The sequence below is a fragment of the Aquila chrysaetos genome, chromosome 8 (assembly GCF_900496995.4).
Source record: "Aquila chrysaetos chrysaetos chromosome 8, bAquChr1.4, whole genome shotgun sequence".
Taxonomy (NCBI): Eukaryota; Metazoa; Chordata; class Aves; order Accipitriformes; family Accipitridae; genus Aquila; species Aquila chrysaetos.
The window spans coordinates 16,622,672-16,649,445 of record NC_044011.1 but is presented as its reverse complement, the minus strand read 5'-3'; the positions used below and the strand labels follow the sequence as shown (position 1 = coordinate 16,649,445).

The following is a 26,774-nucleotide window of genomic DNA, read 5'->3' as shown; positions in this document are numbered from 1 at the left end:
TTTGTTCCTTTGTTTTAGAGTCAGTATAAGTTCACAAGTCATTGTGGCATTTTTCAAATGCCATCTACTTGTGTTGCTATTAAGTTTCCATGTTTATGGAATTTGGCTGTGTAAATCTATCAAGAAAAACAGAGTCCAAAATCTCTTCAGATTGGACTGTTTTCTTGTGCCTCTACAATCTCAGATTATAGCAATTCAAAGGGCTTTCCTTATATTGCGCTCTGTCTTCTGTAGTAAATCAGCAGTGAAGATAAATAGGTAGTTCACTTGAGAAGTGCTACCATCTCTTTGTAGGACAAAACCAATGTAAGATATGAATGAAACTGCTCATATCCTTAAACCTGAATATGCATGTAACTATGTCTTTGTAGGGTTAGCCATTGATAATTTACAGTATGCCATCTTTACCTTATGAGGTATGAAACCTTCGTGTTTTCACTTTTCTTGAGTGGGGGCAAATCTGCATTTTTCTTTTAGGTTTTAAGAACTGGGTTGGGATTGGAGAGAATTTGAGATTAAATGATACTTGCTTTAGCTAACAGAGTTTTTTAAGTACTTAGACAATTTTTCTGATCTTTCAAAATGCAGCCACTACAACAGATTTCTCTGAATAAAAGTATACTTTTCAGGGTCTATAATGAGCTTTTGGTATGTAATTATCTTTACTATTCAAGTGAATTAATGTTAGTCATTATTTTTAATTAGCAACCTTTGCACAGTAGAAATAAATATGTCTGACTGAGGTTATTGAATATAAAGATGCTATAACTCGGTAATAGTGGATGTGAATGAACAAGAAATATGTTGCATCCATTAGTGTTAAATTTGGTATTGTTTTTTTCCTTCCAAATAAGGTGATACATAACAGAATGAATCTTTCTTTTGGGATAATGTGGGTTGTAATACCTATTTTTTTTCTGGTTTCCCATTAAAAGCTCTATCAAAACCAAGTGCTTATAAAAGGGTTGAGATTTGAATAACAGAAAATGTCAGAGATTAAAATACCAATTGGGGACTATTACTTTAAAATGTCTGTTCAGATACTTATAAAATCACTGATGTAAAGCATACAGTGTTTTTCATTAACTTTTTCAGGCTGTGGTCTTTATCACAAAACTGAAGTTGGGATCCTCTTTACTGCAAAACTGAAATATAGTGAAGAACATGTGTAAACATTTACTCTGTACACATAAACCGAGAGTCTGTCAGTTCTGTCTTGCTCTTAAAGAATCACAACCACCATATGCTCTAATAGTTGCTAGGCTGGAAAGATTTATGAGGAGAGGAAGGGTGCTCTCAGCCAGAGAGTGGATTGAGTATAGAATTCTTCCAGGAACACAATTTCATTTTTTTAAACTATGCCCTTTATGTTTTCTTCATGCCCTTTTGGTTGTGTGAGAAAAATGAGAGGATCTGTATGGTGGAGAATCATTTGGCTCGTGTGCTTGGTGCACAAGAACTCCTGGAACTGTGTTAGCTGCACACATTGGCCTTAAAATGGAGAAAGTTTCAGTGGGTTTCTGAGTCTTTATTTCAAATCAGAAATATACAACTCTGATTTTCTGCTCACAAATAATTGCAGTTCTCATTTATGTGAAGTGTGATACTCAAAACCCCCAAATTCCTCTTGATGTGAAAACCATTATTAAAAAACAATATAACATATGTTAATCCATTGTTGTGTAGGCAGCTGTCTGCTTCCTCTGATGCTATTTTTTAACTTTATTGATCTTATGTTATCTTTCATCCTGTTATAGCATTTAATAACAGCTTCAAAGAAAGATTTGACAAATCATGGCAGATTAGTGAATTTGTATGCCCTATAATTGCTAGTGTAATGCTGAAAAATCTGTTAAGTGGTTTGGAGTTGAGGTTAGATTTATTTTTTCTATTTGGAAATAATTGCATTTAAAACATGTAGGAACACTTAGGTTTTGGTGAAGCTTTTTTTAGTACTCTACACAAAATTTAGCTTTTTTCATGGTAAAAAAAACTTTTACTCAAAAAAATTTTGTGAACAGTATGAGAAAGCAGCGCTTTCCTTTCACTTAGAGACCTGTGAAAGCTGTTTGTGCCCCTGAGCATATAAACACGATTCAGATTGAAGATGGAACTAACAATGGTGAGCAGTTTATTTCAGCAGTTAAGCCACCGGCACTTAACTGTTTATGAATTAGGATTTCTGTGCAAAAGCAAAATTGTTCTTTAAGCCATTTTTCATTGTTCTAACTTAGGAACAATAAATATTCCCAGATGTCATCTTTGTAGAAGTTGACTTAGCTTTTGAATTGTGCTGTTTGTGCATAGTTTCATACTGTAAGAGAAAAGATTGGTACAACACTAAAAAACTTAAGTGACTTTGGTTGTGTAAACTGGCACCAGAAATGAAAGAATTGGTCATCAAACCACAGCCGGTTTTGAGTTTACATTTCAACCTTTATTAAATACTAGATGACCTGCAGAAGTAGGATAAAGAAGTTGACAACAGAGTGGATTTTGTAATGTCTAAAAAGATACAAATTTTTGAGATTTTTCTCTACTGCTAGGTACTCATTCCCTCATTTTTGGGAACTCCTTGGTTTTTCATGGTGTGAGTTCAGACTACTACAGGGAGTATTAAGAGAATCTTTTCCCCCTTTTTTTATGTAAAAGAAAAAATGACTAAATATTTCTGCAGCCTTGTATCACATATGGCAAAAATTGGATAATAGACCCTACAGCTGCAAGGGAGACAATAAACAACAGGAGCCTTGTTTCCATAGGTAATGGATCTAAAAAACTTTTCAAAACTTGCTGCTTGCATTATTACTTAAATCAGGTGGGGTCCTGTTAGTGTTAATTGTCCTTGTTGAAGAGACTCTTAGCAGTCTTTTCAAGTTTAAATTCCCTATTAAGAATTCTACAGCTGTGAATATTAATGTATTGAAGATAAATATGTAGCAATAGTTTCATTCCTGCTGTGGCTGAAACTGGCAATCAGTTTGGTTAATACTCACTGTGAATTCTGCTTGCTTGCTTACAAACAGATGTTATCTGAAGCAGCTCCAGGAAAAGTGCGTATTGTTCATGGCGATATCCTGACATATAAGATGGAGAAGGTTTTTCCAAAGCACTTAAAAAAGAACTGGGAAGATGGTTAGTATTTGGATTTGGTTTATTTCATTTTTAAGGCTTCTGAGTCAGTCATAAGTGTGGTGATACAGTTGGAGTTCACTCAGTGCAGGTGTTACTCAATTCTGGTACTTTTTGAAGGTAAGAAGAGAGAGACGAGCTAACTTTCTTCCTTTCTAGAAGGAAACAGAGAATCATCTTCTAAGACAAATCAGCAGAATTTGTGTGACATTCACCTTAGTCAACAGTAAGGAGCTTTGCAGTTATTAACCTTAAGAGTGTCTTGACTGTACAGTAATGACTCTTGGAAAGTATAAAAGCAAATCAAATGGTATACTTTCTTCCCAGCTTCTTCCTCTTTTTGAAGAAGCCAGAAGCCACCACTGCTATTATTCCACTGAAGAAATTTCTGTAACTTGCTTTGAAACTTTTAGGAAATTTGTCCTCAAAAATTTAGTTTTCTCATTGCTTTGGTTTCAGCTGGATATCTTTGGCAAAAGTAGAATCTAATCAGAGATTTGGTGGTTTGTTGTTTTGGGTTTTTGTTTCTGTTTTTGGTTTTTTTTTCAAATCTGAGGTTCTCACAGGACTCAATTTCATCTCCCTGTTAAAACACGTAATATTATTAGATAAATCAGAGATGACCTCCCAGTCGCCTTTTCCACATTGCTTAATTTAAGGTAGAGTCACTGTCTGCAGTGCCTGAAGAACAGTTAAACTGCTTTCTGACTTAGGACATAAAAGACCATGCCACATTATGCTCACCTTGAAAAATTCTATGCTGTATTTGCCTCATTGCAAAAGGTAAGTGCTTCATGAAACAGAACTATGAGCAAATGCATGTGTGAAGGTGTAGTGCAGCTTTTAAAAATTTACCTTTCTTGAACATACATATAAGTCGTTGTCTTTGGAGCTAACTAATTAAAGGTAAGATACAGTTTTTTCTGTATTATTGTCATATGAAAATCTGAAAAGCTGGTGGGTATCAGAAAGATACTTAGCCATCTCTGAGGTATGTGTAATATCATAAATATGCTAGAAATACCACAGCCTAAAAAGTGCATAAGTAAAGTGTACCAGAAAACCAGCTTGAATTTGATATTATCATCTCTTATTCATGTTACTAAATGCTGTAATATCTAAGAAACAACACACTTGCTTTTGTTTTGTCTGCTTCTATTGCACTCCTGCTTAGACATAAGGATCCCTGGTAATGAAATGCTTGCTTTGTGTTGTAGAACACATACATACTGATATGATCCATAGCTGAATAATACATATTGCTTCTTATGGGTAAGTCTTGTACTTGCTCTAAGACCTTTTGATTTCAGAGGACTCAACACAGAAGGAGAGCTCTGTACAGTTTGAGCTAGGTGATTGTTTTGGGGATTATGAAAACTCAGTAAAATGCCCTGGGAGGAATGTGTTGGACAGAAGGTTGAGTGTGGCTGGTTACTGTGTACCTAATAGTCATAGTTTAAAATCATGGAAACACTGTTGTAGTTTTCTTGTTGTTACAGTTTTGCTATTCTGGAGGAGCTCAGCTGAAATCTGGGGATCAGCTGAAAATCAGCTGAAAGCTACTGATTTTATTCAAATGTAAATGAGAACCAAACCTAAGCACTTTTTTGCAGCTAATTACTGAGAATAGTAACACAGTTTTGTCAGTGTAAGACGAGTATAAATGGAAAGGCATAATTTTGGCGTGGCATGATAAAAATTGTTTTCATATTTTAAATCTAGGTTGATATGCACATCTCTTTCTCACTTATGTGTTCTTTTATGGCAAAATCTTATCCAGACCTTTTTAACAGTTGTTTTTCTTCCATCAAATGTTAACAGAGCCACCAAATATACATATCATTGGGAATCTGCCTTTCAGTGTTTCCACTCCTCTAATCATCAAATGGCTTGAAAATGTTTCCAAAAAGGATGGACCTTTTATTTATGGCAGGACACAGATGACGTTGACTTTTCAGAAGGAAGTTGCAGAGGTAAGATGTTAGTGTTTTCCCAAAATTTTACAGATGCTCAACTGAACAAAAATTTGTTTACGTGCAACCTTTTGTTTAAAAGTACAAAACCAATCTTAGTTGGCTTTAAAAAGAGAGGAAAGAGTTGGTTCAATTTTTAGGTTTTGTGGCTATAAATTATAAATGTTAATGTTGAGTTAATCATCTGCTTTGATCCTTTCACAGCACATAAATATTATTGTTTTAAAATTTCTTATGGAGGGATATATTTCCTTACGGTACTTAATCTGTTGTCTTCTGAAGTCAGATATTTTTGACATGAATAGGTTCCACAGCTCTCTTCTGTTTTTAAATATCTTCTCTCACAGCCATTCATGCACCATTTCATCAGTTGGTTTTTCCTTGCCTTTCAATCATCTCAAGAAATATAGTTATTATTTCTTGCCCTCTTAATTAAAAATAATTTTTAAAAAAGATGACACCTTCCTTGAAATAAGGAAAAATGGAAGGTTAACATTATTTCCAGTTGTGATTAAACACAAAACACGGAGTGTTTCTCAAGACCATGGAAACTGACTGGCTTTTTTGCACGAGACTTGGTGTAAGAATTATTAATGGATTGCTGCCAGTCTTGTGTGTGTAAAAAGGCATCATTTGAGTTCTGTCACACCAAGTCCAAGAGCAAATTGAGATTTTAAAAGCCAAACTGATCTGCTGTGTAGTAGTGCTAGTTCTAGATCAGTTGATACTCTAGATCAGTTGATATTAGGTTGACTTACTCCTCAATGCTTTCAGACTTAACGGTTTATTTCTGTTGCCATTGCATGAAACATAACATAGAGGTTGGAAGACTTTTGGGGTTGTATTTATGAAAGCAGTAGTGCTTCTTATCAGCATCTCAGTATGGCTCCTTACCAGCATCTCACTTCCTTTAAAAAAAAAAAAAAGAATTGCACATCAGTCTGAAAACTGAATTTCCATCTAATTACTCCAGTGTTTGTAAATACGTGGTTTTCTGTGTGCAAAATAAATGTGTGTGTTGTTTTAATTTTACTCTTTCAAAGTAAAAATTCTAATAGGAACATTTTGCTGTGGGTTTTTTGGTATGTAGATTAGCAATAATTATATAGGCAAGTAGCATGTCTGCTGTTGTTTTTTGGGGTCATAGAAAAGCATATTGTGCTGGCATTACTCTAGCCCTGCAATCAAGATTCAAGACAAGTACTGAAGTATTTCCAGTAGGTGGCCCTAGAGAACACCAGGGACGAACATTTGGTATGAAATAAGCTAGATTTCTTAATTCAGTTCTGAGCTCATGTGGTTTCAGGCATTAAAAAATCCAGATCTGTTTTCCAGAAGGACTTCATGTCATTTGACATTAGACCTTGTTGCAGAATATGGCTAATGGACTGTGATGTAAAATGCAAAGTGATGACGGGTAAGATGCAAAGTTTTGTGACAGCAGTGAAAAAATTGGCCTAGCACTGAGTGAGAGCATAAATGCACTCTGTACTTTATATAGCTGTAACCAGCTGCATACGCCATTGGTGACATGCAGATAATAGTGCTTCTGCACCCAGCATAGCTCAATGAGATGCTAAATACCATGCACTCTTAAGTTCCTTGTACTTAGAATGCTGAGAAGTTAGAAAGACTAGAAATTTAATATATTGTTCAAGGTCATGCAATGAATCAGTGTTAATTGTTGTTGAGTTTACATTCTGGGATCTCTTGATTCTTGTTCTTACGTCTGTTTAAACACAGATCTTCCACTGAAGACAAAGTTGTTCATAGTTTCTGGTTTGCATGTCCATAATTGATTTGACATCATGAAAAACTTGTTTGAGAGAGACTATTTTGTTTTATGATTAGGAGAAAGGATGACAATCAAAACCCGTGTCTTTTTTCTGGCTCTCTGGAGTTGCTTAAGTTAACCATTGTAATTTGGCATGTACAGGCATATTCAGTACCAGGAAATAGAGAACAGCATAATGCAGATAATAAGTTGCCACTGATATTTTATGTATCTGTGGAGTTATATTCTTAAAAGGAGAATATCTTATAATCTGGAGTTTGATGTCCTCACTTGATGTTTCTAAACTAAGAGCCTACATATCAAAGAAAGTATATATGCCATAAGCTCAGCAGCAGGGGTACGATGCTGTCATGGAATGGAGCTATGTGCTTTATAATCAATCAGTTAGGATAACCTGATGTTATCAGTAAGAAAATAATGCAATATACTGTGTTATTTGTGGTCAGGCTCGTTTTTGCTAGTGTAACAGGTGGAAAATAACTTTGCCTTTCTTGCTGGTGGTAGTTTCCTGCTTTTTCTGTTTCCTTGTAGCACAGCTACATTGGCATGAGTTATGTCAGTATAGACCTATTACTACAGACCATTCTGTTCTGATATGATTTGATTAAATTGATTAAAACTGTTGATGAGAACTGGCAGTTATGTTATATAGTAAATTCTGAGGCCTATTAAGGAGGATAGGCCAGACATCCACAGCAGTAAAAATGGCACTTTTAAGTGTCAAGCAGATCACTTTGTCTCTGTAGTTTAAATTTGTAAAATTGTGACATACTTTGTGGATAAGAATTTTTACCTTGCCCCAAATGCCTTAGTGCTTCACCTCAAATCTGTCATCTGGGCTGGGTACTTCCTGGCCCACTTCCATTAAAATGAGTCACATTTCAGTTTAAATAGAACATCTTTGTCAGTCTCTAATTTTGAGTAAAACTGGGCAGAGTAATTTGCCTGAACAGCTCTGCCAACCTGATCTGCAGGCTGGGAGGTGGGGTGCTAAACCGTTAGATATCTGGAAGACAGGCGTGTTAGAAGAGCAGAATACTTAATCATTTGGTATCTAACACTTCTGTCTATTTAGAACACTAGGCAAAAGGTGCTAATGAAGTGGAAAATAATTCATATTTTTGAGCAGCAAACAGAAGAAAAATGACCATTATGTTTTCATAACTGATATAGGATAAATATAAATACTTATGTTCTAAAACAAAGTTGTTTTGCAGAAAGTGACTTGTGTACTAACATGTGTTTAATATTCCTTTGTATGGTCAGCTTTGCCAGTCTAATTGTTTGTGTAGGTTAATTCCTGTGACAGATTTTGCAGATTCAGTGATAATGGGGTTTTAATACATGTTAATGAAAACCACAATTGTATGGTATAGCTTACTGAAGAATAAAACAAATAGTTGTTCCTGAGGTAGTCACTGAGAGTGGTTAATAGTGAGGAGCATTAGAAGAGTTGTCAAGTACCGCCTTGATTGTATTCCAGGTTAGGTTTCAGAATCTTTGTTTTGCTTCGTGCCTTGCTGAAATTGTTACAGCAGATGCAAAAATGTTACCTAGTTAGCTGAACTCCAGAGTGGTTTACTTAGTACAGTTTCAGATGCTCTCTATATCTTTAAAGTAAGAACAAAGAAAATTTTGAGAACTGAGGGGAATAAACCCTACAAAAATAGGTTAGGTGACAGAAGTATGGGGACAAACTTTCTAGCAGGGCCTGCTGCAATAATGCAAGGGGTAATGGTTTTAAACTAAAAGAGGGTAGATTTAGACTAGATGTGAGGAAAAAAATTTTTACAACGAGGGTGGTAAAACACGGGAACAGGTTGCCCAGAGAGGTGGTAGATATCCCATCCCTGGAAACATTCAAGGTCAGGTTGGATGGGGCTCTGAGCAACCTGATCTAGTTGAAGGTGTCCCTGCTCATTGCATGGGGGGGTAGACTAGATGACATTTAAACATCCCTTCCAACCCAAACTATTCTATGATTCTATTCTGTGAGTATATTCTCAGCATTTTTGTGTTCCTTGAGCTGTGCCGTACACAGGTATGTTCCTGCTGATGTGGTTGAAGTGGTTTAAGATGTTACTGCCCAGAGGTGGATGTTGTTAAGTTGTCCTTTCTGGAGCTGAGAAGCAGGAATTAATTGTCTGAGACTTGTTAGATTGTTTTTGTGGGAAGTAAAGACTGGCTTGTTTGAATTGGCATTGGAAGGACTACAAGCGTTGTCATTAGGTCTGTTTCATTTCCACTGCAGAGGTTAAGGAAGTGCATATCTGATTGCATTGTTAGACTTTGCAACCTGTTTTTTTTCAGAGAATAACAACAATGGTGGATAGATAATTTTTTTAATAGGTTTCCTCTGAAACAATAATGAAGGCAGTTTTAATGCTGATGTAGGCAAAAAGAATGACTGAGCTTTCTTTCTGATATGTTGTTGAAAAGTATTTTATTTGCTCTATGCTGAGACTTAAACTGCCTTTCAGGAGAGTTGTTTAAAAAAAAAAAGCTTTAGCAATAGGTTTAGTTTTATTTTTCACAGTTTGTTTTATTAAGCATGGCAGCATTTCATAAGTAGGCTTTTCATCTGAAGGTAGGTGATGTACAGATATTAGCAGATATGCAGTTGGTTTTCATCTTTTATTTTTTATAAGGTAGTGGTAACTAAAACCAGGAATCTTCAAAATTCTACTTCTGCATAGTTAGTGTAATGCCTTTCACCATTTGACACTTGTTTTACTGGGTGCTTTTTTATGTTTAAGTCTTGTTTGTGCTAGCAAAACACAGAGAACATGTTTCTTGCCAGGTCATGAAAGTGTAGAAAACCTCTGCCCAGGCTACTTTTTTGATAATCTTTGTAAGAAATTTCTTGGGAAAACCAGAGAATTACCGAATTGAGCTTTATGTATTAGATGCTCCTACTGTTAGGTATTCTAAATTTATGTAAAGTAGATCCAGCTTCCTTGATATATTGTAAGCAAAGACCAGTTAATAACAAAGAAATTTTGGTTTTATCTGATTTTGAGGTTTTGGAGCTTTGTTTCATCTTGAAGGAGGAAAAATAGTAATATTTGATACAGAAACAGCAGAAGGAAAAGATGTGAGAATACTGTCAGCTGGTGCTATGTTTGTTTTGAATTCTGCAGTCAAAATAGTTTTAGTTTTCTTTTGTGCCCATACAAAATTCTTTTGACATTCATTAAGTTCTGTAGAAGTTCAAGGAGCTCCTTTTCATGTGCATTTGATTGCACGACTGAGGTTGTAAATTAGCATGGCATCTTAGTGAAATGGTGCTACATTGGAGAAAAAAATTCTAGATGAACTAGGCATAAACTTTGATATGAGTTCTTAATTTTTTTTTTCATTTCTTTGCCTTTGATTTTACTGAAAATCAAGCTTTAATATAACTGACCACTTGGTCAATTCAGTTTCACTGATTTACGTTTTGATTCTTCAATAGAGGCTTACAGCTAATCCAGGAGGTAAGCAACGTAGCAGACTGTCCATCATGTCTCAGCATCTCTGCACTGTTGAAAACTGTTTCGTAATTCCAGGTCAAGCCTTTGTACCAAAGCCAGAGGTAAGTTTTTATGTATTTCTTTGGGGTTTTTGTTAATCTGTCAGTCAAGCAATATATCTGATTTTGAGTAAGGAACGCAGTTGGGTGCTCTAGTTCAATATCTCCATACTATGAAGTGGAGTGATGTGATATTCCTGTAAATGAAGCATACTTGCTTCAAAGAGGTGCTTTTCTTTTTGGTTCCTCAGAACTTGGCTTTGACCTTCAAGCCTATCTGCAAGATCAGAGTACAACTTTGGGTGTTTCTGGAGGAGGAGATTAGGATTTAATGACCGGATAGTCCACTAGGATTGTAGTGTTTTTGGAAAGCCTGCTGTTTTACAGTTTGCATTTATAAACAGTTTGGGAATTGTGCCTAGAAAATTTGATAGGTCTTTTGAAAGACCCTGATAAATAAAAGCCTTTCATTTGTCATCTTTGTCAAACATATCTAATTTTACTGTGTCTATAATCTTTACATTTCACTCTACTCAGCTTTAGCATATTTAACTCCCTCCTATTCGCTATAGCGCTTTGTCACCTACATCCCACTGCCTGTTTAAAAAAGTAACAATCTTTTCTCCCTCCTATCTGCTCTTGAGTGAGTAGAGGAGAACAGTCTCTTTGCTGTCCTTTTATCTGCTGCCACTGGTTTTTATTAATAGCCATTATGATTACAGAAATCAAGAATTAGTAAATTAAACTGCATTTTGGGCAAGATATTTTTTTGTTGTTGTTGTTAAAATGTGTGCCTGACACTAAGTGGGGTCTGTTTCCTCTGAATGCATGTGGAAGTCTAGTGTTCTGGTTCAGAAATGAACTTCCAGCATCTGAAAGATCCTCTTAAACTGGTTGGTTCAATTCATCAATACGTCTCCCTTCGCCCTTATCACAGTCTCTCTCTGGGTCTTTTTACTCTTCAGGCTTATCTCTTAAGAACCTTTGGAAGGTCATTGTCTCTCTTTTATCACAATGAATTTTAAGGCCTCTATCTGGGCGTATTCTGATGACGATTTAAAATTCTGTTACTATTTTTTGAACAAGTAATTGTTCAAACATGTTAAATTATTAGTTGTGACAGCAGTCTGTTGTGAAGAAAAATAACCACGCTTAAGACATGTTATTTTTTGCTTTGCATTTTTGGGTTGGGGTTCTTCGGTGGTTTTTTTCCTGTCTCCTAGCTGAATGAAAAATAATTTCAGGATGTCATTTTACTGTCAAATATGTGAAGTAGTGTTCAGTAAGGCTAAAATTCCAATTTTGTGGTGGTGGTTTCTCAATGGTGGATACAATTTGAGGGCATAGTAGAGCTAGTGTAGTCAGAAGTCTTGTGCAGATTGTGTCTCAGAATTGGGAAGCTATAACTGATATTCCCATTTTCCTGTACTGAAAAGGCCATAGTTGACTGAGAGGGGTAGCTCAGAGTTGTGACAAATGTCTTAGTATAAGCAAATCCTACAGTCTGTTGGTGCTCTCTTGAATAAAAAAGGCAGTCCCACTAAAGGCAAGCATATTTTTATTTAATATATTTCTTTGAGTTAAAACAAGTATTGCTTATATAGCAAAAGCAGAAAGTACAAATTTTTCAGACAGACCTGTTCTCACTATATTTTGTTTCCTTCAAACTCCTGTTGTAGATTGATCTTCTGTTTTGTCCTTGTTCTTTTAGCCATAGACTGACATGGTTTTAGATATTACTGTTTCTGACAGAATCTTTGTTTTCTTGGAAAGCTCTTGCAGCATATTGTGAATGAGGTGGCTAAGTGCGTGCTTCATTTTGGTTTCATAGGCATACAAGGAAATTCAGGTACTTCTGTATAAAGTTATAGGAAGAAAAATTTGCTGCTTATGTAACCGATGAATACCTCATTTTGCTCATGATATGCAGTTATTACCTTTTTCTTATGCCCTCCTGTGAAAATGCCTTTGGTTCTTACTTTACAAATGTTAGTTTTAATTCACATACATAGCAATGATCACAGCTTAGTGTCATGTCAAACCACTTACTAAAGGTGGAGATGCATGTTTTTGGGAATGAGTTGTTTACTTCATTTTCCCAATGAATGAATATTATTTCAACAATACGAGGAATGTTGAGATATAAAAGACTACTGGTTTATGGAATGGAATGGTGCTGCACAGCGTTGTGTCTAAGCAAAGAAAACTTGGCTTTTTGGTCATAGTTCAGTCTTTCCAATACCAAATAACTGCTGATACTAGCATTAGGAATTGTACAAAACAAGCTTCTTAATGAATACATAGGAAACTCAAAATGGCTACATAACAGTGGTAATACAAGCAAGATGTAATTCCATTCTATGTATATTCGAATAAAGACTCTTTACGTATTAGATGCATAAAACATTCCATTTTCTCAAATGCTGTAACAGAAGATCTTACTTTTTCCAACAAACTGTAGGTATAATGTTAAGGCCCCTTCATACTGTTTTAGTAAATTTCAGGTTAATAATATGGGAAATTAAAGTTGTATATAAATATGCAAAATAAATAGCAGTTGGTTTTGTTGAAAGACTCATCCAGCATTATTGTATTCCTAAATTTAAAGGCCTGTATCATACTCCTTCTCATTCCCTTACCCATGCTAGCAAATTACCATCAATTTGATTCTCATTTAGGGAAGTGTTTAGATAGAACATACTCTGCCAATGACCAATACAAAACAAAATCTGTGTGGTGAAAGAAAAGGTTAAAGGATCTAAGATTATTAATCAAAATAAGGGAGTTAAGAAAATAAATTTAGACGAAGAAGCTGTCTCTTCATCACCATTGTATATTACGTTTTACGGTAATAGAATACATGGGAGCGGGCCTGAAACAGACCCGACAGGAATAATTACAAGGACTTACAAAGTTCTTTTAGAAGGCCAGAAATGTAGAAGACAATAAATGGTAGCTGTGTGATTTGAGCTGTTAAAAGCTACTTTGAAGAAGTGTAAGCCAGAAGGCTTCCAGGTTTTTCTGGAACACAGATAATTTACTTTGTATCCTGTGTGTTACAGTTTGCAGGTGTTTTCATAGTCATGGTTACATTTCTGTTGTATCGCTCATCAAATATCACATTCATTGTGTAATGATAGATTAGCAGCAATTGGTGAATGCGGAGTAGACATTTCTTTAACAATAATAAATGAAACCCACAGCAGGTGGCAGTTTGGGGCGGGAGAGCCATTTTTGGCAAGATCTGAATGGTACTGCTGATTCTTCAGCCTGATATGCAGAATATACAATGCAGCTAAGGTTTGGGACTGGGAGTTTTTGTTGTGGTTTTTTGCTTTGTTTTGGTGTTTGTGTGTGTGGTTTTTGTTGTGGGTGTTTTTTTTGTTTTTTTGTTTTTTTGTTGTTTTTTTTTAAGAAATCTAGTTACCAAGGCAATTTAGAAAATAAAAGGCAGATGTGTCTGCTATTTAAAAACCATTGAATTGGGCTTCTTGGACAAAGAGTGGTTGGGTTTTTTCCCCTGCATCATGACTAAAATAAAGATAAAAATGTAAAATACACTATAAAACATTATATGTTATTGATAGCCTGATTTGCTAAATAGAAAGCAGTTAGTTTTTAAGCATCTTTGCTGTAACAAGCCATCAGTACATTAATTATTCTGTCAGTTATGTTTTAAAATAGTTCCTTTTTCTTCAATAAATGTTACTGGGAAAGTCAAAAAGAATGGTTTGAAAAATCAACACAAAAAAGTACTTTAGTAGCAGACTTAAGCATTGTTTCCTGCTTCATTCTTTTTGTGGATGCTGCTATAAATGAAATACCTTGCTTAAACATAACTGCAACCCAGATGCAAGAAAAGTGCTATGTTATACATTCTTTGAAATAATCAAACTACACTTAGCACAAAAAAAGCTTCAACAGATAGAAGTAACTGTATTTTTATACATAGTCCTTCAGGTTGTAACCTGCGTTGCTTTCCTGCTCCGTGGATGGAAAATGGTGCTGCTTTGGACCGTAAATCCATGCTCCTTGCTGCTTTTTAAAACAGGAAGTGCAGAAGATTACACCTGCAATAAGCAGAAACGCTGCTGAAATGAATCCTATATAAACTGCTCCTCCTGGTTCATGTTTACTGCTCTCTGGAATGGTCTGGTCCAGAAAATTTGAAATAATTTCCCTCGTGTACCAGGATGTTGGTACTAATCCAAAGATTCCTGCAAGAATGAAGCAGACTCCTCCAGCAAAACAAGCATGACTCTTGCTGTCAGGGTCCCCTCCCAACTTTGTGCATTTCATTCCAACTGTAGTGATGCAGATCCCAAAGGCTGATAGGATACAAGACAGTACCATGGTGGTCCGTGCAGCCTGGATGTAGACGGGGAGAGAGAGAACGGAGTATTTCAGGGTACAGCTAAACATCCCAGTGCTGTACCATGTGCAGTCCATCCAAAGCCCTTGCATCTGGGTTATAGCTGTTATGATATTTGAACCAACATCTGCATTTACCTTCCAGTTGGGTAGCAGGGTGGCGGTGATATCTCCAAAAACACCAAACAAAGCCAGAATAAAAGCAAAGAACTGCAGACTTGCTGATGCCATGATGATATCTGCTGTCACCTTTTGTCTGCCTGTTTTTCTCTTGTAAATGAGTGTAACTGGTTGGTAGCTTCGTAGCCAAGGCTGTAGCCCTCTGTGTAATAGGGAGGAGGGGGGGGGAGGAGAAGTGCGAGGGGGGGAAAAGAAATCAGCAAACAAAAAAAGCTTGCATTTAAAATTAGAGCTATGTGAATGAATATCTGAATGTGATCCTGTGGCAGATGAGAGCAGCTGAGCAGCTGTACACAAGGTACTTGAACATAAATGATGGCAAATGGACAGTGTTTAAGAATTGCTTGTAAGAAGGAGCTGCTGCTCTTTCATACATGATTGCAAGCCATCAGGCAAAACTTAATTTACTGGAGTTGTTTCTGGTAATAGTATACGGATTGCAGGCTTACTAGACAAATATACATTGTAAATGGAACATTAGAAACTTGCAGATTAGAAGTCATTGTGGAAAAATGATGTGGTAGAAAATATATTGTACTTTTCAAGTACCTTCTTTAAGTGTGTTGATGGCTGTAGCCAGCTCCTGTTGACACTTTTATAACAATGAACATGTATAATATTATCTTTTGTTTAAAGTATGATTAAAGGTAACCCTTTATTTCAGTTATTTAAATATTATCTGTTCTTTTGTGTAATAACTGTTATGAAATTTCATGTTTTTTGAAAGAGAAGATTGAATTAATTTTTTGCAATATTTTCACAATTAAGTCACATGTGACTTTTCTAAATCAATATTTTATTTTCAGCCAGTGATTCTCAATCCTTGACTTAGAGCAGCAGTATTGAGCAAGTCATAAGAGTGAATATGATCTGCTTTTGTCTATAAAATACTGTTTTTAACACTGATATGGAGCAATTCAGTTGTGTAAGTGCATTTTTTTAATCAATCACTTAGCTGTCTGAAATAATTTGCAAATTTGCCATTCTGTGGCAGTTTTAAAAATTCATTAAAAAGCCTCCCTGCTATTCTTGCATAAAGAGTCAAATTTCATTTGACAGATGAGAATATTTTAGGCAGTGTGATAACTGTGTACCTGGGAAGACAAAACTATTACTGTTACATCAGCTGGACTGTTGGGATAGCAGATGAAGAGCAATGGTTTGAAACCTCTGTGATGAGGATTAGAAATGGTGTCCTGCCTTTTAAGTGGGGCTGTATAATTGGCAGGTTTTGTCTTTTGTCAGAGTGATAGAGAAAGGGCGGTCCTCAGTCCTGGATTGTGCTTTCTAAGACATTCTATCTAAATATGAACAATAATATTAAAATTGGTCTTTAGCATTAGAACTTTTTTGAAAAGCTGTAATAATAGGGGATAAAGTTGAAATAAGTGGAACACAAAATATCTGTAAGCACTGTACACTTACTTCAATTCATTATACATAAGACAATAAGGTTTTGATCACTATGTATTCTATCAGTCTTTAGTGGCATTACATAACAAGTAATCCTCTAATTTATACACTGTACTTAGTTCAGGTAATTGTTCAAGGTTGTGCTAACTCTGTCCAGCATATATATATATATATATATATATATATATAAAAATGCTTATAGTTAAGGTGAGAATATTAACAGCTACTCATTTTTAAAATCTTATTTCAAAGACCTGCCTATTTCCAAATCCAGTTTGTTCAAACTGTGAAGAGTTGCTTTGGCAAATACATATCATTTGCTGTATTGGGCCCATAGGAAAGATGGTTTAACTTCCTTTTACAGAAGGAACTGACATGTCTGGATAGCTCAGAACTCATTCAAAAGCATATTCTGGAACAGCTAATTAGGCTCTTGTGTTAGCCTTTTTCATTGCTTCCTTTTTAAAATTTCAGCACATACAAACATGCAAACATAAACACAAACCACTGCAAATAGTAATTGTACATTACATTTAATGGGATGAACCAAATTAAAGGCATGATAAGTTCAAGTATAAGCACTGCAAGTGTAATAAAAAATACAGTTATGTTTCATTCCTGTTTGTGTAGCACTTACTGCTGGATGTGAGGTCTGAGATGTTTTCTTCACTGTAGAAATCCTGGAAAAATGCAGTTTCTCTTGAATGGAACTATCCCATCTCATATAAAACTGCATTGGCATGTATTAACAAAATTTCTTGGAATGTTGTTTTTTTTCTCTTCTCTGCAGCAAGTGCATTACTGCTGTTTGTTCGCTCTTAGTTCCATCTACCCGAGAATAAAGGAGTACTTTGTTTAATGAGTTGCGTTTGACAAACACTCAGTAAGGGAAAGCAAAGAGATTATGCGGAAAAACACATGGAGGCCCTTAGTCCTAAATACATAATGATATCCAGGTTCTATGATGAAAACTGTGAGCAGTGATTAAAAGGAGTAAACTCTTGAGAATCCAGAAACTCTGTAGTCTTATGGATTTGGGGAGGGGGATGAGGGGTGAGGGTAGAATTCATTTAAGTTTAACTGAGAGCCAGGGCCAGAGGGTTTTGTTGTTTGTCGGTTGTTGGGTTTTTTTCCATCACAGATAATCTTATTAAGAGTTTAAATTTCCTAGCAAAGAACTATGCAATTTATTTTAATTTGTAATTGGAACAGCAGGACATTTCTATTCAACTACAGGTTTTGCTTATCTCTTCTTGATAGCCTTAGCCTTCTGTAGGTCATCCCATAACTTGTTACCTTTGTATGAGTCTGTATAAAAAGAGCGAAGGAATAAAGTTACTAATAAGGCTTATATATATGGTAACTGCAGCACATCAGAGAAGTGGCCTTAAGTTGGTGTGTGAAGTCAAGAAGTTAGGAGCAAAGTCTTGCTGATTGCAGCAGTGAGATACCCATAGGTTCTGTACCTGACTTTTGGTTTCCTGTGATCCCGTTTGTGAGCCTAGTGTGAACAGAGTTAAGTTATTACAAAGCTGTTCTTACACAGGAATTAGATTATTGCTATTAGTGCAGTGGCACAGTTATTTTCTGCTGGAAGTGAACCAAAATGAAACCCTTGCATCGGAACAAGATTGGTATGAGATGATACACTAACATTTGTCTGTAATAGATAAAATGTTGGTACTGAACACTTGGTTGGTGAAAGTGCTGGCTTAGAACTATCTTAGTAGGATCTCAAGCAGTCTGTTTTAATGAAGCTGTAATATGTTCTGCTTAGGTTTCCGTTCCCTGTGAGTAAATTACAGCTTGGAAAAGGGTATGTGGGTTTGCTTTTAATACAGCCCTGTTGCAAGATACATGTATCGCCTGTCATGAGACCTTTATTGTCAACAATTAATAAAATTGTCTCATTGAAGCTTATTCTGATTTAGTGTTGATTTCATCAGCAAGGCAGCAGACTTCTCTGAATTAAATTGTACTGTCATGTGTTCCTCCTACCCTACCAGAACATAAACCTTCATTGTACAGATACACTAAAGCAGTAAGGGGTGAATAATTGCTGTACTATTGACGGTTCAGGATATATCAATTGAATAATTTTCATATTCATTATTTTGTAAGAATTGAGTATTATTTTGTAAATATTTCTAACATACTTGATGGGGTGAAAAAAAAGTGTTACTAATAAAATTATCAGCAAATTAACTTGTGTATTTTAAGTGTTCTTGTGTATTCTATTGGCTTTCATAATTCTACTCTCTATTTTATGTGTATTAAAAAGGTTAAGGAAAAATAGCATGTATAATATTAAAGGAGTGGCCAATTACAAGTGAAAAGCGTTCTGCTGCATCTGTTGCTATAGTAACCAGGCAGCTTTCCTGGGGTCCAAGGAAAACAGTGTCTATAAAGGAACAAATGCTGAGAAGTGCTGTGTTTTGTTTCAGAAGCAGAAATTACTGCCCACTGGCCTTGAGATTGCAAATTGAGCTGTTTTTCTCTTAAACTGTACACTGCATCTAGATTGTATTCTTTTTCTCTTTTCCTTCAGAAATTTTTGTTAAAGATTCAGCTCCAACTCACAAAGAGCCATCATATCTCACTTACAAGCAGCTTTGCAAAATTGAGGCAACTAGGAGATCCAAAATGGTCTCTGGTGGTTTTCTTACCCCTAATTTTGTGGGGGAAATATCTTGTTTTATTTCTTGACAAAATTTTTTATAAACATATACATATGTAAATAAGCCCTTAGTATTTCTGTATGAGGAGCTGGTTGGTCATGTGAAGTCTGTATTATTTGCCCTGTTCAAAAAGATAAACTTTTCTGACAGTCAGTGTGAACACAAGTTTTCACTGCGGTCCTGTGGTCTTCCTGACAGGTAGCAGCAACCTGTGGCAAAGGTAGAAGCTATCAACACTTGAGAAATTCAGAAACTCCTTTGGAAAACACATTTATGTGTGTTTCACTGCAGATTCCATATGTCAAGTTTTCTTTGTTACCCCATTTTTAAATAAGTTCTTGTGTCTTTACATTTAAGTAATTTAAATAATTTTTTTCTGCCTTATTCTTAACTCTAGCTTTCAGAAAAGGTGGAAAAGTAGACAAAAAACACTGTGTGTAACATACTTGAGATCAGCAGTGCTAATACTGGAAACTTGCTGTGTTTTGTTTTTTTTTTTCATCAGCACCATTAATCGTCTCTAGCCAGTATTTTTGTTCAGCTTCGTATGTTCTGTCTATGTGAAAAACTTATGTTGTTTGAATTTCATAATTTCTGTTTTAAGCAAATATAGAACATCTGCTGTTGAAGCAGTTGTATTGGATAGATGTACTTGACAGCTGAGCTGTTCCCACTGAAAGTACAACATGGGTGGATGGCACCTTTGTGCCAGAAGAATATGTCCACATCAGAGGTTACTCCAATTTAATTGATTTTAAAAAAACCCACAAACTTAGAGCAGGTTTAGTTAAAACAGTAGGAAAAACCCTCTTTTTTTGAAGTACTCTCTTGCTATGGGTTTTCTCAAACAATTGGTACACTGAGAGTGTGCTTGGAACAGAAGCTGTTCTTTGGCCTGAGTGTATCTTTTATTTCAGTCATAACTAGCATGTCTTCAATTTAACATCAGACAGAATCTGTTCTATGACCTTTTAAAAAGATAGGTGATTGTCCATCGCATTAGCATACTTTTTTAATAATAGACCGAATATTTTTAACAGTCTGGCACTTAAAAATTTTGTAGTCATTCAGTACCAGTAGGTGTACAAATTTTCAGTGTGCTCCTCCACAGAAATTTTTCATTTTTATTGTTGTTAATACCTAGTTTAGAAGATGAACTGCTTTGTTCAATGTTGTACAGAACTGGATTTTTAGCCCAGGCTGTATTTTTTAATACAGAATTCTGAATTCAGGGCATTTCTGTATAATACAGTGTCTCTGTAATTATGTGACATATTTTGTGGGTTTTATATATATATGTATGTGTACACTGAAGGGAGGATATTATTTCATTCTGTTTTCAGACACAGGCAAAGTGACTGTTCTGTGAACCAAGCTGATTGTAGAACTATAAAAGAATAAAACAAGCTTGAAAAAAATCTTTGTAGAATCATTCAGATATAATTTTGGATGAACTGTGATACACAGTGTAAATACAAAGTTGTATGGTCACTTGAACTGAATGCAAACCTATTTCTACCCACCATTCCTTTAAAAAGACTAGAATTTTAAAATCTTAGTATGTTGAAAAGTAATTCCTTGGCTTACATTTTAGAAAAGCCCTAGAGCAACAGAAAATATATAGGGAATGGGTTTGATTTCTAATTATAATACCAATTTTCTCCAGCTGCCCTTCAGCCTGTATATTGAATATTGTCTAATTTGTGTATCATGTCAGAATTGTCTTGTGGAAGGATCTAAAGAAAGTGCTAATTACTTTACAGATTATGTGGAAGTTGTTCTAGATGGAGGAGGTGCCATGGGGAAAAAAGTACTAAGTACTAATGCCATGTGAACTAATTGGAAATATGTAGATGACTAAGACTAAAATTCTGTAGGGCCTTGAAAGTTAAGCCAAATCTTTATATTCAGCTACTATGACATTAGTCACTGCACAGCTATGTTACCTGTTGCAATAATGTCTTCCTGTGTTCTGCCTGTTTCCTCACGTCTAGCCAGTTAACTGAGAAATAATGTATCATCTCAGGAATATACCTACTCAAATTTATCTTTCTTTTCCATGTAGGTGGATGTGGCTGTGGTACATTTCACGCCATTGGTGCAACCAAAGATACAGCAGCCGTTTGAGCTAGTAGAAAAAGTGGTTAAAAGCGTTTTTCAATTTAGAAGAAAATACTGCTTCCGTGGAATTGGGTAAGGATCTTTAATGAAAAATTCTCAGATAATGGTTTTGTAAATGTGTCAGCTACGAAATCAGTTGAGAAACACTTGTAGCTATGCATTTGATTTTATTCGTCCCATTTTAAATTTGCCATCATAGTTCATCAGATCTTTCCATTTCAGAGTGGTTTCTGGAGAGAAAAGTATGAGATGAATCTTTTTCTGCTGTAATTATATAATAATTACTGTGCATTTTTGTTAGAGCAGTTGAAGTTGTTAAAATTACTAGGATAAATTGGTGATCTTTCCAATTGACTGTCTGTCTCAGAAACCAAAGAAAAAACCCAACTACAAAAACTACAGAATTTGTTAGTTGAGTTAAAAAATGAAAGTATCAAAATTCAGAACCAAAGATGGCAGTGTGAGGAGGGAGAACATCATCTGTGCGAAATTTTACTTATTTGGGGATAATGTCAAGGTCAAATTGTTGGTTTTGTACTTGCCCTTTTATGGAGTTCTTACTGACTCTTTAAAAATCCCCATGTCTTACTGAGGGAATTTACTAGGTTCTCTAACTGATGCAAGAAACCTGCAGCCTGTTCACCAAGGATCCTGTTAAAACTCCAGCATAGCCACATGTCTGACTTGGTATGGGAAAAACCCAGCATTCGGCATTGTAGAACATGCGACAGAGCTGCTGTTAGGACTAGAGGCATGCTGCTGCAGCTTGGGCTAGCTGAATGTTGCTGGGCATGATTTTGGCCCTGATGCAGTCTAGAATTAGCGTGGATGCTTTTTATGGAACTACAAGCCTTACATGTCACTTTTAAAGGTGAACATAGAATTTTGCCTCCAGATTGGGGTTTTTTTTTTTTTTTTTTTTTTCTTGAGGCAGTGAATGCTATTCATGTCAGGGACGCAGACACTGGATCTAAAATGAGTACCGATTTGCCTGTGTTAAGGTTTGAGTATGCATTTGGAGGTGGTTAGAAAATGAGGTATCCAAACTCTAGATTGATTTGTATTTGATTTATAGGGTGGTGTTTTGTTGGGAGGTTTTTTTCTGAAAGAACTGTTTCTGTTGACAGTGTAAGTAGAAGGCATGTGCAATCAACATATCTACATTATGTAGAATATTTTTTCCAAAGTTAAAAAAAAAAAAAACAAAAACAAAAACAAAAAAAAAACAAACCCAAAAAACCACAACTGTTGTGTAATCTCAAATTGCTAATAACTGCTCTACATTCTTTTGAGGCAATGAGGGGGAAATCTGAACTTTTGGACATCACATATCCCCTAGCAGCTTATCATACTTTAGCCATAGTGTGCAGCTAAGAAACACAGTCCTCTTATTCTTTACCTGAAAAAAATATTTTTACCTGAAAAAATAGCAAATTTTGATGTATAATAAGGCTATTAAGTTCATTATAAGGTATCTGTCTCGCATATACTGTATAAAAACAAGGTAATAGAATCAGTTTACATTTGTGTGTAAATTCTGGGATCTGAGACACATGGCATATAAGATTAAGCTAGTAAGTTCCTGAAGAAAAATATTGTAGTTTAAGTTGCTATTCATGGACATTTATAGGATGGTTCATAGTCTGTATATAAAAGGCGATTAAACATTTTTGGCTCCAGGTATGTGTCTCAACTACCCAATCAAAGGAGAGAAAAACTTAAGGAGGGGTATAAAAATAAGGATGGATCCCTTTTAACCTTGCTGACCTAGGTGCTGAACTAATGGCGACATTTTTGACCAAGGCCTGGAGTAGCACATACTTTAACCCAGGTTGTTCCCAGAAGTTCCAGCTTTTCTTGTAATTTTAAACACTTTCTTAACTTTGTATTCCATCTGCCCACTAAGAATGAACTGTCACTTACACAAAGCCTTCTGACTAGCTTATCCAGCCAACCTGCAAAACACAGCTGGGGTGTTACTGTATTAGATGCACAGTATTTTTAGGTCTTACGTATGTACGACAGAGGCAGATCATTTGAAAATTGAGACGTGCACATCAACCATGTGCAAATTTTCATTGTAGATTGAGAACTACTGCTAATACGAGCTAGTCCTTTCAATAGTTTGCACTTTGTATGCATTTTTGTGAGACATTAGAAATCATTTGAACTAATACTATTCACTAAAATTTGGGGAACTTGTGAGAGAGAGGTGCTAATGCATCTGGCTACAGAGTAAATGAACTGATATGACTGACTATGAACAGTGACAGAGCTGAAAACAAAATCTAGGGCTCCTAGCACATTCTCCAAGTTCTAAATACTAAAAAGCAAATGATAATTAAATACTCCTTTCCTCCTTCTTGTTTTTTTTCTGGCATTGGAATTACAGTATTAATGACAAGTGATAATACCTTTCCCATTGGAATGAAACAGCCTGAAAGTCAGTCATATGGTTTGGATCTGATCTGCTTTGCACAGTTTAATCTGTTGCTGCTCTCTAAATATGAGGCTAATTCTAAGAAGGCTATGTGACTGTATCCATACCCAAAGCTCTCTCTTTAATGTTAGCAAACATATATGCATGTGTTTAATGTACAATGTATGTATATGCTTTCCTATGTTGTCATAATTTGCATTTGCAGAAAAAGGGCCCTTATATGTTTCCATTTGCTTAGATAATGTGCTATAGTAAGAATGCCAGAGCTAAAATAATGACATACTTAATACAGGTTTACTATTAAGTAAATTCCCAAGAGGATCCTGTTACTCTTAAGGGAAACTGAATTGTCTGAATTGTTTGAATTTGTTTGTCTTCTCCCCACACCTTTTAGGACCTTGTTCCCTGAAAGTGGACGTTTAAAAAGAACAGAAGAGCTGATGATGACAGCAAATGTCGATCCAACTCTGCGTCCTTTTCAGCTCTCCATGTCACAGTTCAGAAATCTGTGCAATACATACAGGAAAATGTGCGATGAAGACCCAAGCCTTTTTGTGTACAATTACAGAGAAGAACTAAGGCAAAAGAAGATGAGGCCTTTACTTAAAAGTACCAGTCAGCTCGAACAGACTGAAGAGGAAAATCAGCTGTAATTGCAGCAGACTGATTTTTTTTTTTTTTTTTTTAAATTAGTTTTAACTCCTTGATCTAGAGGTGTTGATTCAGTAAAAGGAGGCTTATATATTCCTGCATCTGTGCAGGTATGGAAGAACTACTTTTGAGAAAGTGGTGGAGAGAGAGGGCTTTCCCATTTTATTTATTCATTCCATTCAGCTGCAGACAAAAGTGAAAAGACAGTCAAAGTTACAAGGTGCCTACAGGTTCTTTTTAATTCAGGGGAATGACTAGAACATATACCAAAAACAAGATATGTTGTGAGACATGTAATTAAGTTGGGATAGTTCTGAAATAAGAGTTTTGTATGAAAAAAGTGAATTATTGAAACATAAGAAAAAATACTTTGCATACTTCAGCATGTAAGGTGGTGTGTGGGTTTTTGTGCTCTTTTTATCCTGGAACATCCTACTGTGCAGAGTAATTTAAAAAACAAAAGCCAAAACTCTTGTATAAATATACTCAAGTGGCTGGCTTAAAGGAGGATAAAGTGCACAGATTGCCTGAAGGTCTGCTAATACTCTTTTCATTTATGCAAAAGCAAAGAGTTTGGGATTTAAAGCTCCAACTAGAGAAAAGCAGCATGATAAAAAGTAGAAACATGGTTAAGTACAATACTTATTTGTCCTTTACTGTACAGGCTGGTAGAGAAAATAAAAAATACAGTCAAATAAAAGATTACAGGCCAAGCTTTGTTTTTGTATATTTACACATATGTATAAAGTATAAACAGCATCTTGAAACTTACAAAAATGAAATTTCTGCACTGTTGTGCACTGAAACACATTAAAATAACTTAATTCTGCTTTAAATAAAGCAAAAATGAAAACCAAAGAAATAAAATGCCCAAGGTATTGAAAAATTAATTTTGCAATGCTACTTTCCATTGTAATCCCCTCTGCCACTCACTAGCACCTTTTCCATGTCACTTAAAATACTAATGAGGCCATCCTTCCCTTCCCCTCCCCAAGAACACTACATCATCTTAATAACTGCTTGAATGGGATTGAACTAATTTACAGACCTTGGCCAACTTAATCTATTTTTGATCCACAATAAATTAAAATAACTTAACAATCCTTTACAGCTGTTTTTGTGGAAAAAAATGTATTAGTGCACAAAATTGGATAGTAGTTTTCCTGCAGCCTCCATGAATGTACTAGTTTTAAAGCAAAATAAGTTTGTTGAATTTTATGTGGACTTCAAATGAATATTTTAAATATAGTGCTTACAAAGCTAGGATTTCCCATGCCTTTCCACAGCTTCATAAAAGCAGTCCTCATTAACTACAGATGTCAAACTCTGGACGCTAAATTCTCTCTCTAAAATAGAGTTCAGATCCAGGTTTGCAGCATCAGAGTGACTGTCAAGGGACTGGTGACGTTCTTGCATTGCCATTAAAGTTCCTCTGTTACGCTTTGTACTGTTTACTTTTCTCTTCACTGGGCAGAAATGGCCACGCACCAGCTTTGGATGCTCTCCTGTCTCGAAGCCATCTCCTTCCTCATTTTCAGCAGCCTGATCTCGTTCAGAGTCAGTACTCGGTTCCTCTGAAATCTTCAGCCGTTGGAACTGTATTTCAATGTCTTTCGTAGGGCTGCCCTTCTTTAGGCTCCGATAGTCATCGTCATCATCATCATCACTGAGAATATCAGATTCTTTGACAAGAACATTAGAAAAGTCGGATACACAGCTCTGTACATGTTTATCGGGAGATGAATTTTTGGGCTCCTGTATGCTGTCAGTGGTGTGGCAGCTGCTGCTCTGAGTACTGCTGCTCAGACTGCATTCATCAGAGTCCTGGAAGGTGCCTTTCCCTGGGTCACCATTCCACTCGCTACTGGATGAATTCTTCAGTACCTTCAAGGACCTCGTGGAAGCTGTGCAGAGGAAAAAAGGTGGTTTTATTTTTTCAGCAAAACATCAGCTGGTTATACTGTCTGTCTCAATAGCCCACTTATTTATAATTACAGTGTACATAGTCTTATTTGATAGTCATCCCAGGTCAGATGTATCAGCAGTCTGATACCAACAGTGCAATCCCATGTCAAGAGTTTTCATTCCACCAACCTCAGGGCTATATGCTTGCCTTCCTGTGTAATATATACAAAATCCTCCAAAAATTGTAGTAATGATTTACACACATCCCCGGGAAAGCAAGGCTGATTCAGGCACCTCAAACACTGGAGGTCCAGGTTGTAGGGGGGAGTTGAACTGTCCCAGTTCCTGTGATGTTAAGGGGATTTTACAGACAACTGATCAGATAGAGAATTTGAAAAACTAGTAGCTACTCATTTAACTAAAATGTCTGAAGCCTGTACTTAATTAGGGTATCTGCTGGGATGCAGATTTAGTGCACTGAAAGAAGCAAGACCCCTGCCTTTTGGCAGCTGTTTTAGCTTTAAATGTTATTAGGGCTGAGTTACTAAAGGGAACCCAGAGGAAAGAGTACAAACGCTGCATGCCAAAGGGAGTCTGCTTCTTT

General features: G+C 35.9%; 3 protein-coding genes across 20 annotated transcripts in view; 1 reads left to right on the top strand and 2 right to left on the bottom strand.

Moving 5' to 3' along the window:
• TFB1M (transcription factor B1, mitochondrial) overlaps positions 1 to 24,965 on the top strand; it is a 28,539-nt gene extending 3,574 nt beyond the window's left edge. For all 9 annotated transcript variants that reach the window (XM_030022356.1, XM_030022358.1, XM_030022362.2 and 6 more), the window contains exons 4-8: positions 3,027 to 3,135; positions 4,954 to 5,105; positions 10,355 to 10,474; positions 21,119 to 21,246; positions 24,009 to 24,965. In XM_030022356.1, the coding sequence (XP_029878216.1) occupies positions 3,027 to 3,135; positions 4,954 to 5,105; positions 10,355 to 10,474; positions 21,119 to 21,246; positions 24,009 to 24,267 (768 nt within the window). In that variant the 3' untranslated portion in view covers positions 24,268 to 24,965. The remainder of the gene's footprint in view (positions 1 to 3,026; positions 3,136 to 4,953; positions 5,106 to 10,354; positions 10,475 to 21,118; positions 21,247 to 24,008) is intronic.
• CLDN20 (claudin 20) lies at positions 11,850 to 17,178 on the bottom strand. Its single transcript, XM_030022364.1, has 2 exons — positions 17,013 to 17,178; positions 11,850 to 15,104 (listed from the first exon to the last, which is right to left on the bottom strand). The coding sequence occupies exon 2, from the start codon at positions 15,011 to 15,013 to the stop codon at positions 14,354 to 14,356; it is 660 nt and encodes a 219-aa protein (XP_029878224.1). The 5' UTR covers positions 15,014 to 15,104; positions 17,013 to 17,178; the 3' UTR covers positions 11,850 to 14,353.
• The window catches only part of TIAM2 (TIAM Rac1 associated GEF 2), a 142,231-nt gene continuing 139,764 nt past the window's right edge, over positions 24,308 to 26,774 (bottom strand). For all 10 annotated transcript variants that reach the window (XM_041125371.1, XM_030022333.2, XM_030022335.2 and 7 more), the window contains one exon: positions 24,308 to 26,169. In XM_041125371.1, the coding sequence (XP_040981305.1) occupies positions 25,526 to 26,169 (644 nt within the window). In that variant the 3' untranslated portion in view covers positions 24,308 to 25,525. The remainder of the gene's footprint in view (positions 26,170 to 26,774) is intronic.

Excerpts from the sequence above, each read along its gene's own strand:
- CLDN20 (XM_030022364.1), bottom strand. The coding sequence starts at position 15,013 with ATGGCATCAGCAAGTCTGCAGTTCTTTGCTTTTATTCTGGCTTTGTTT.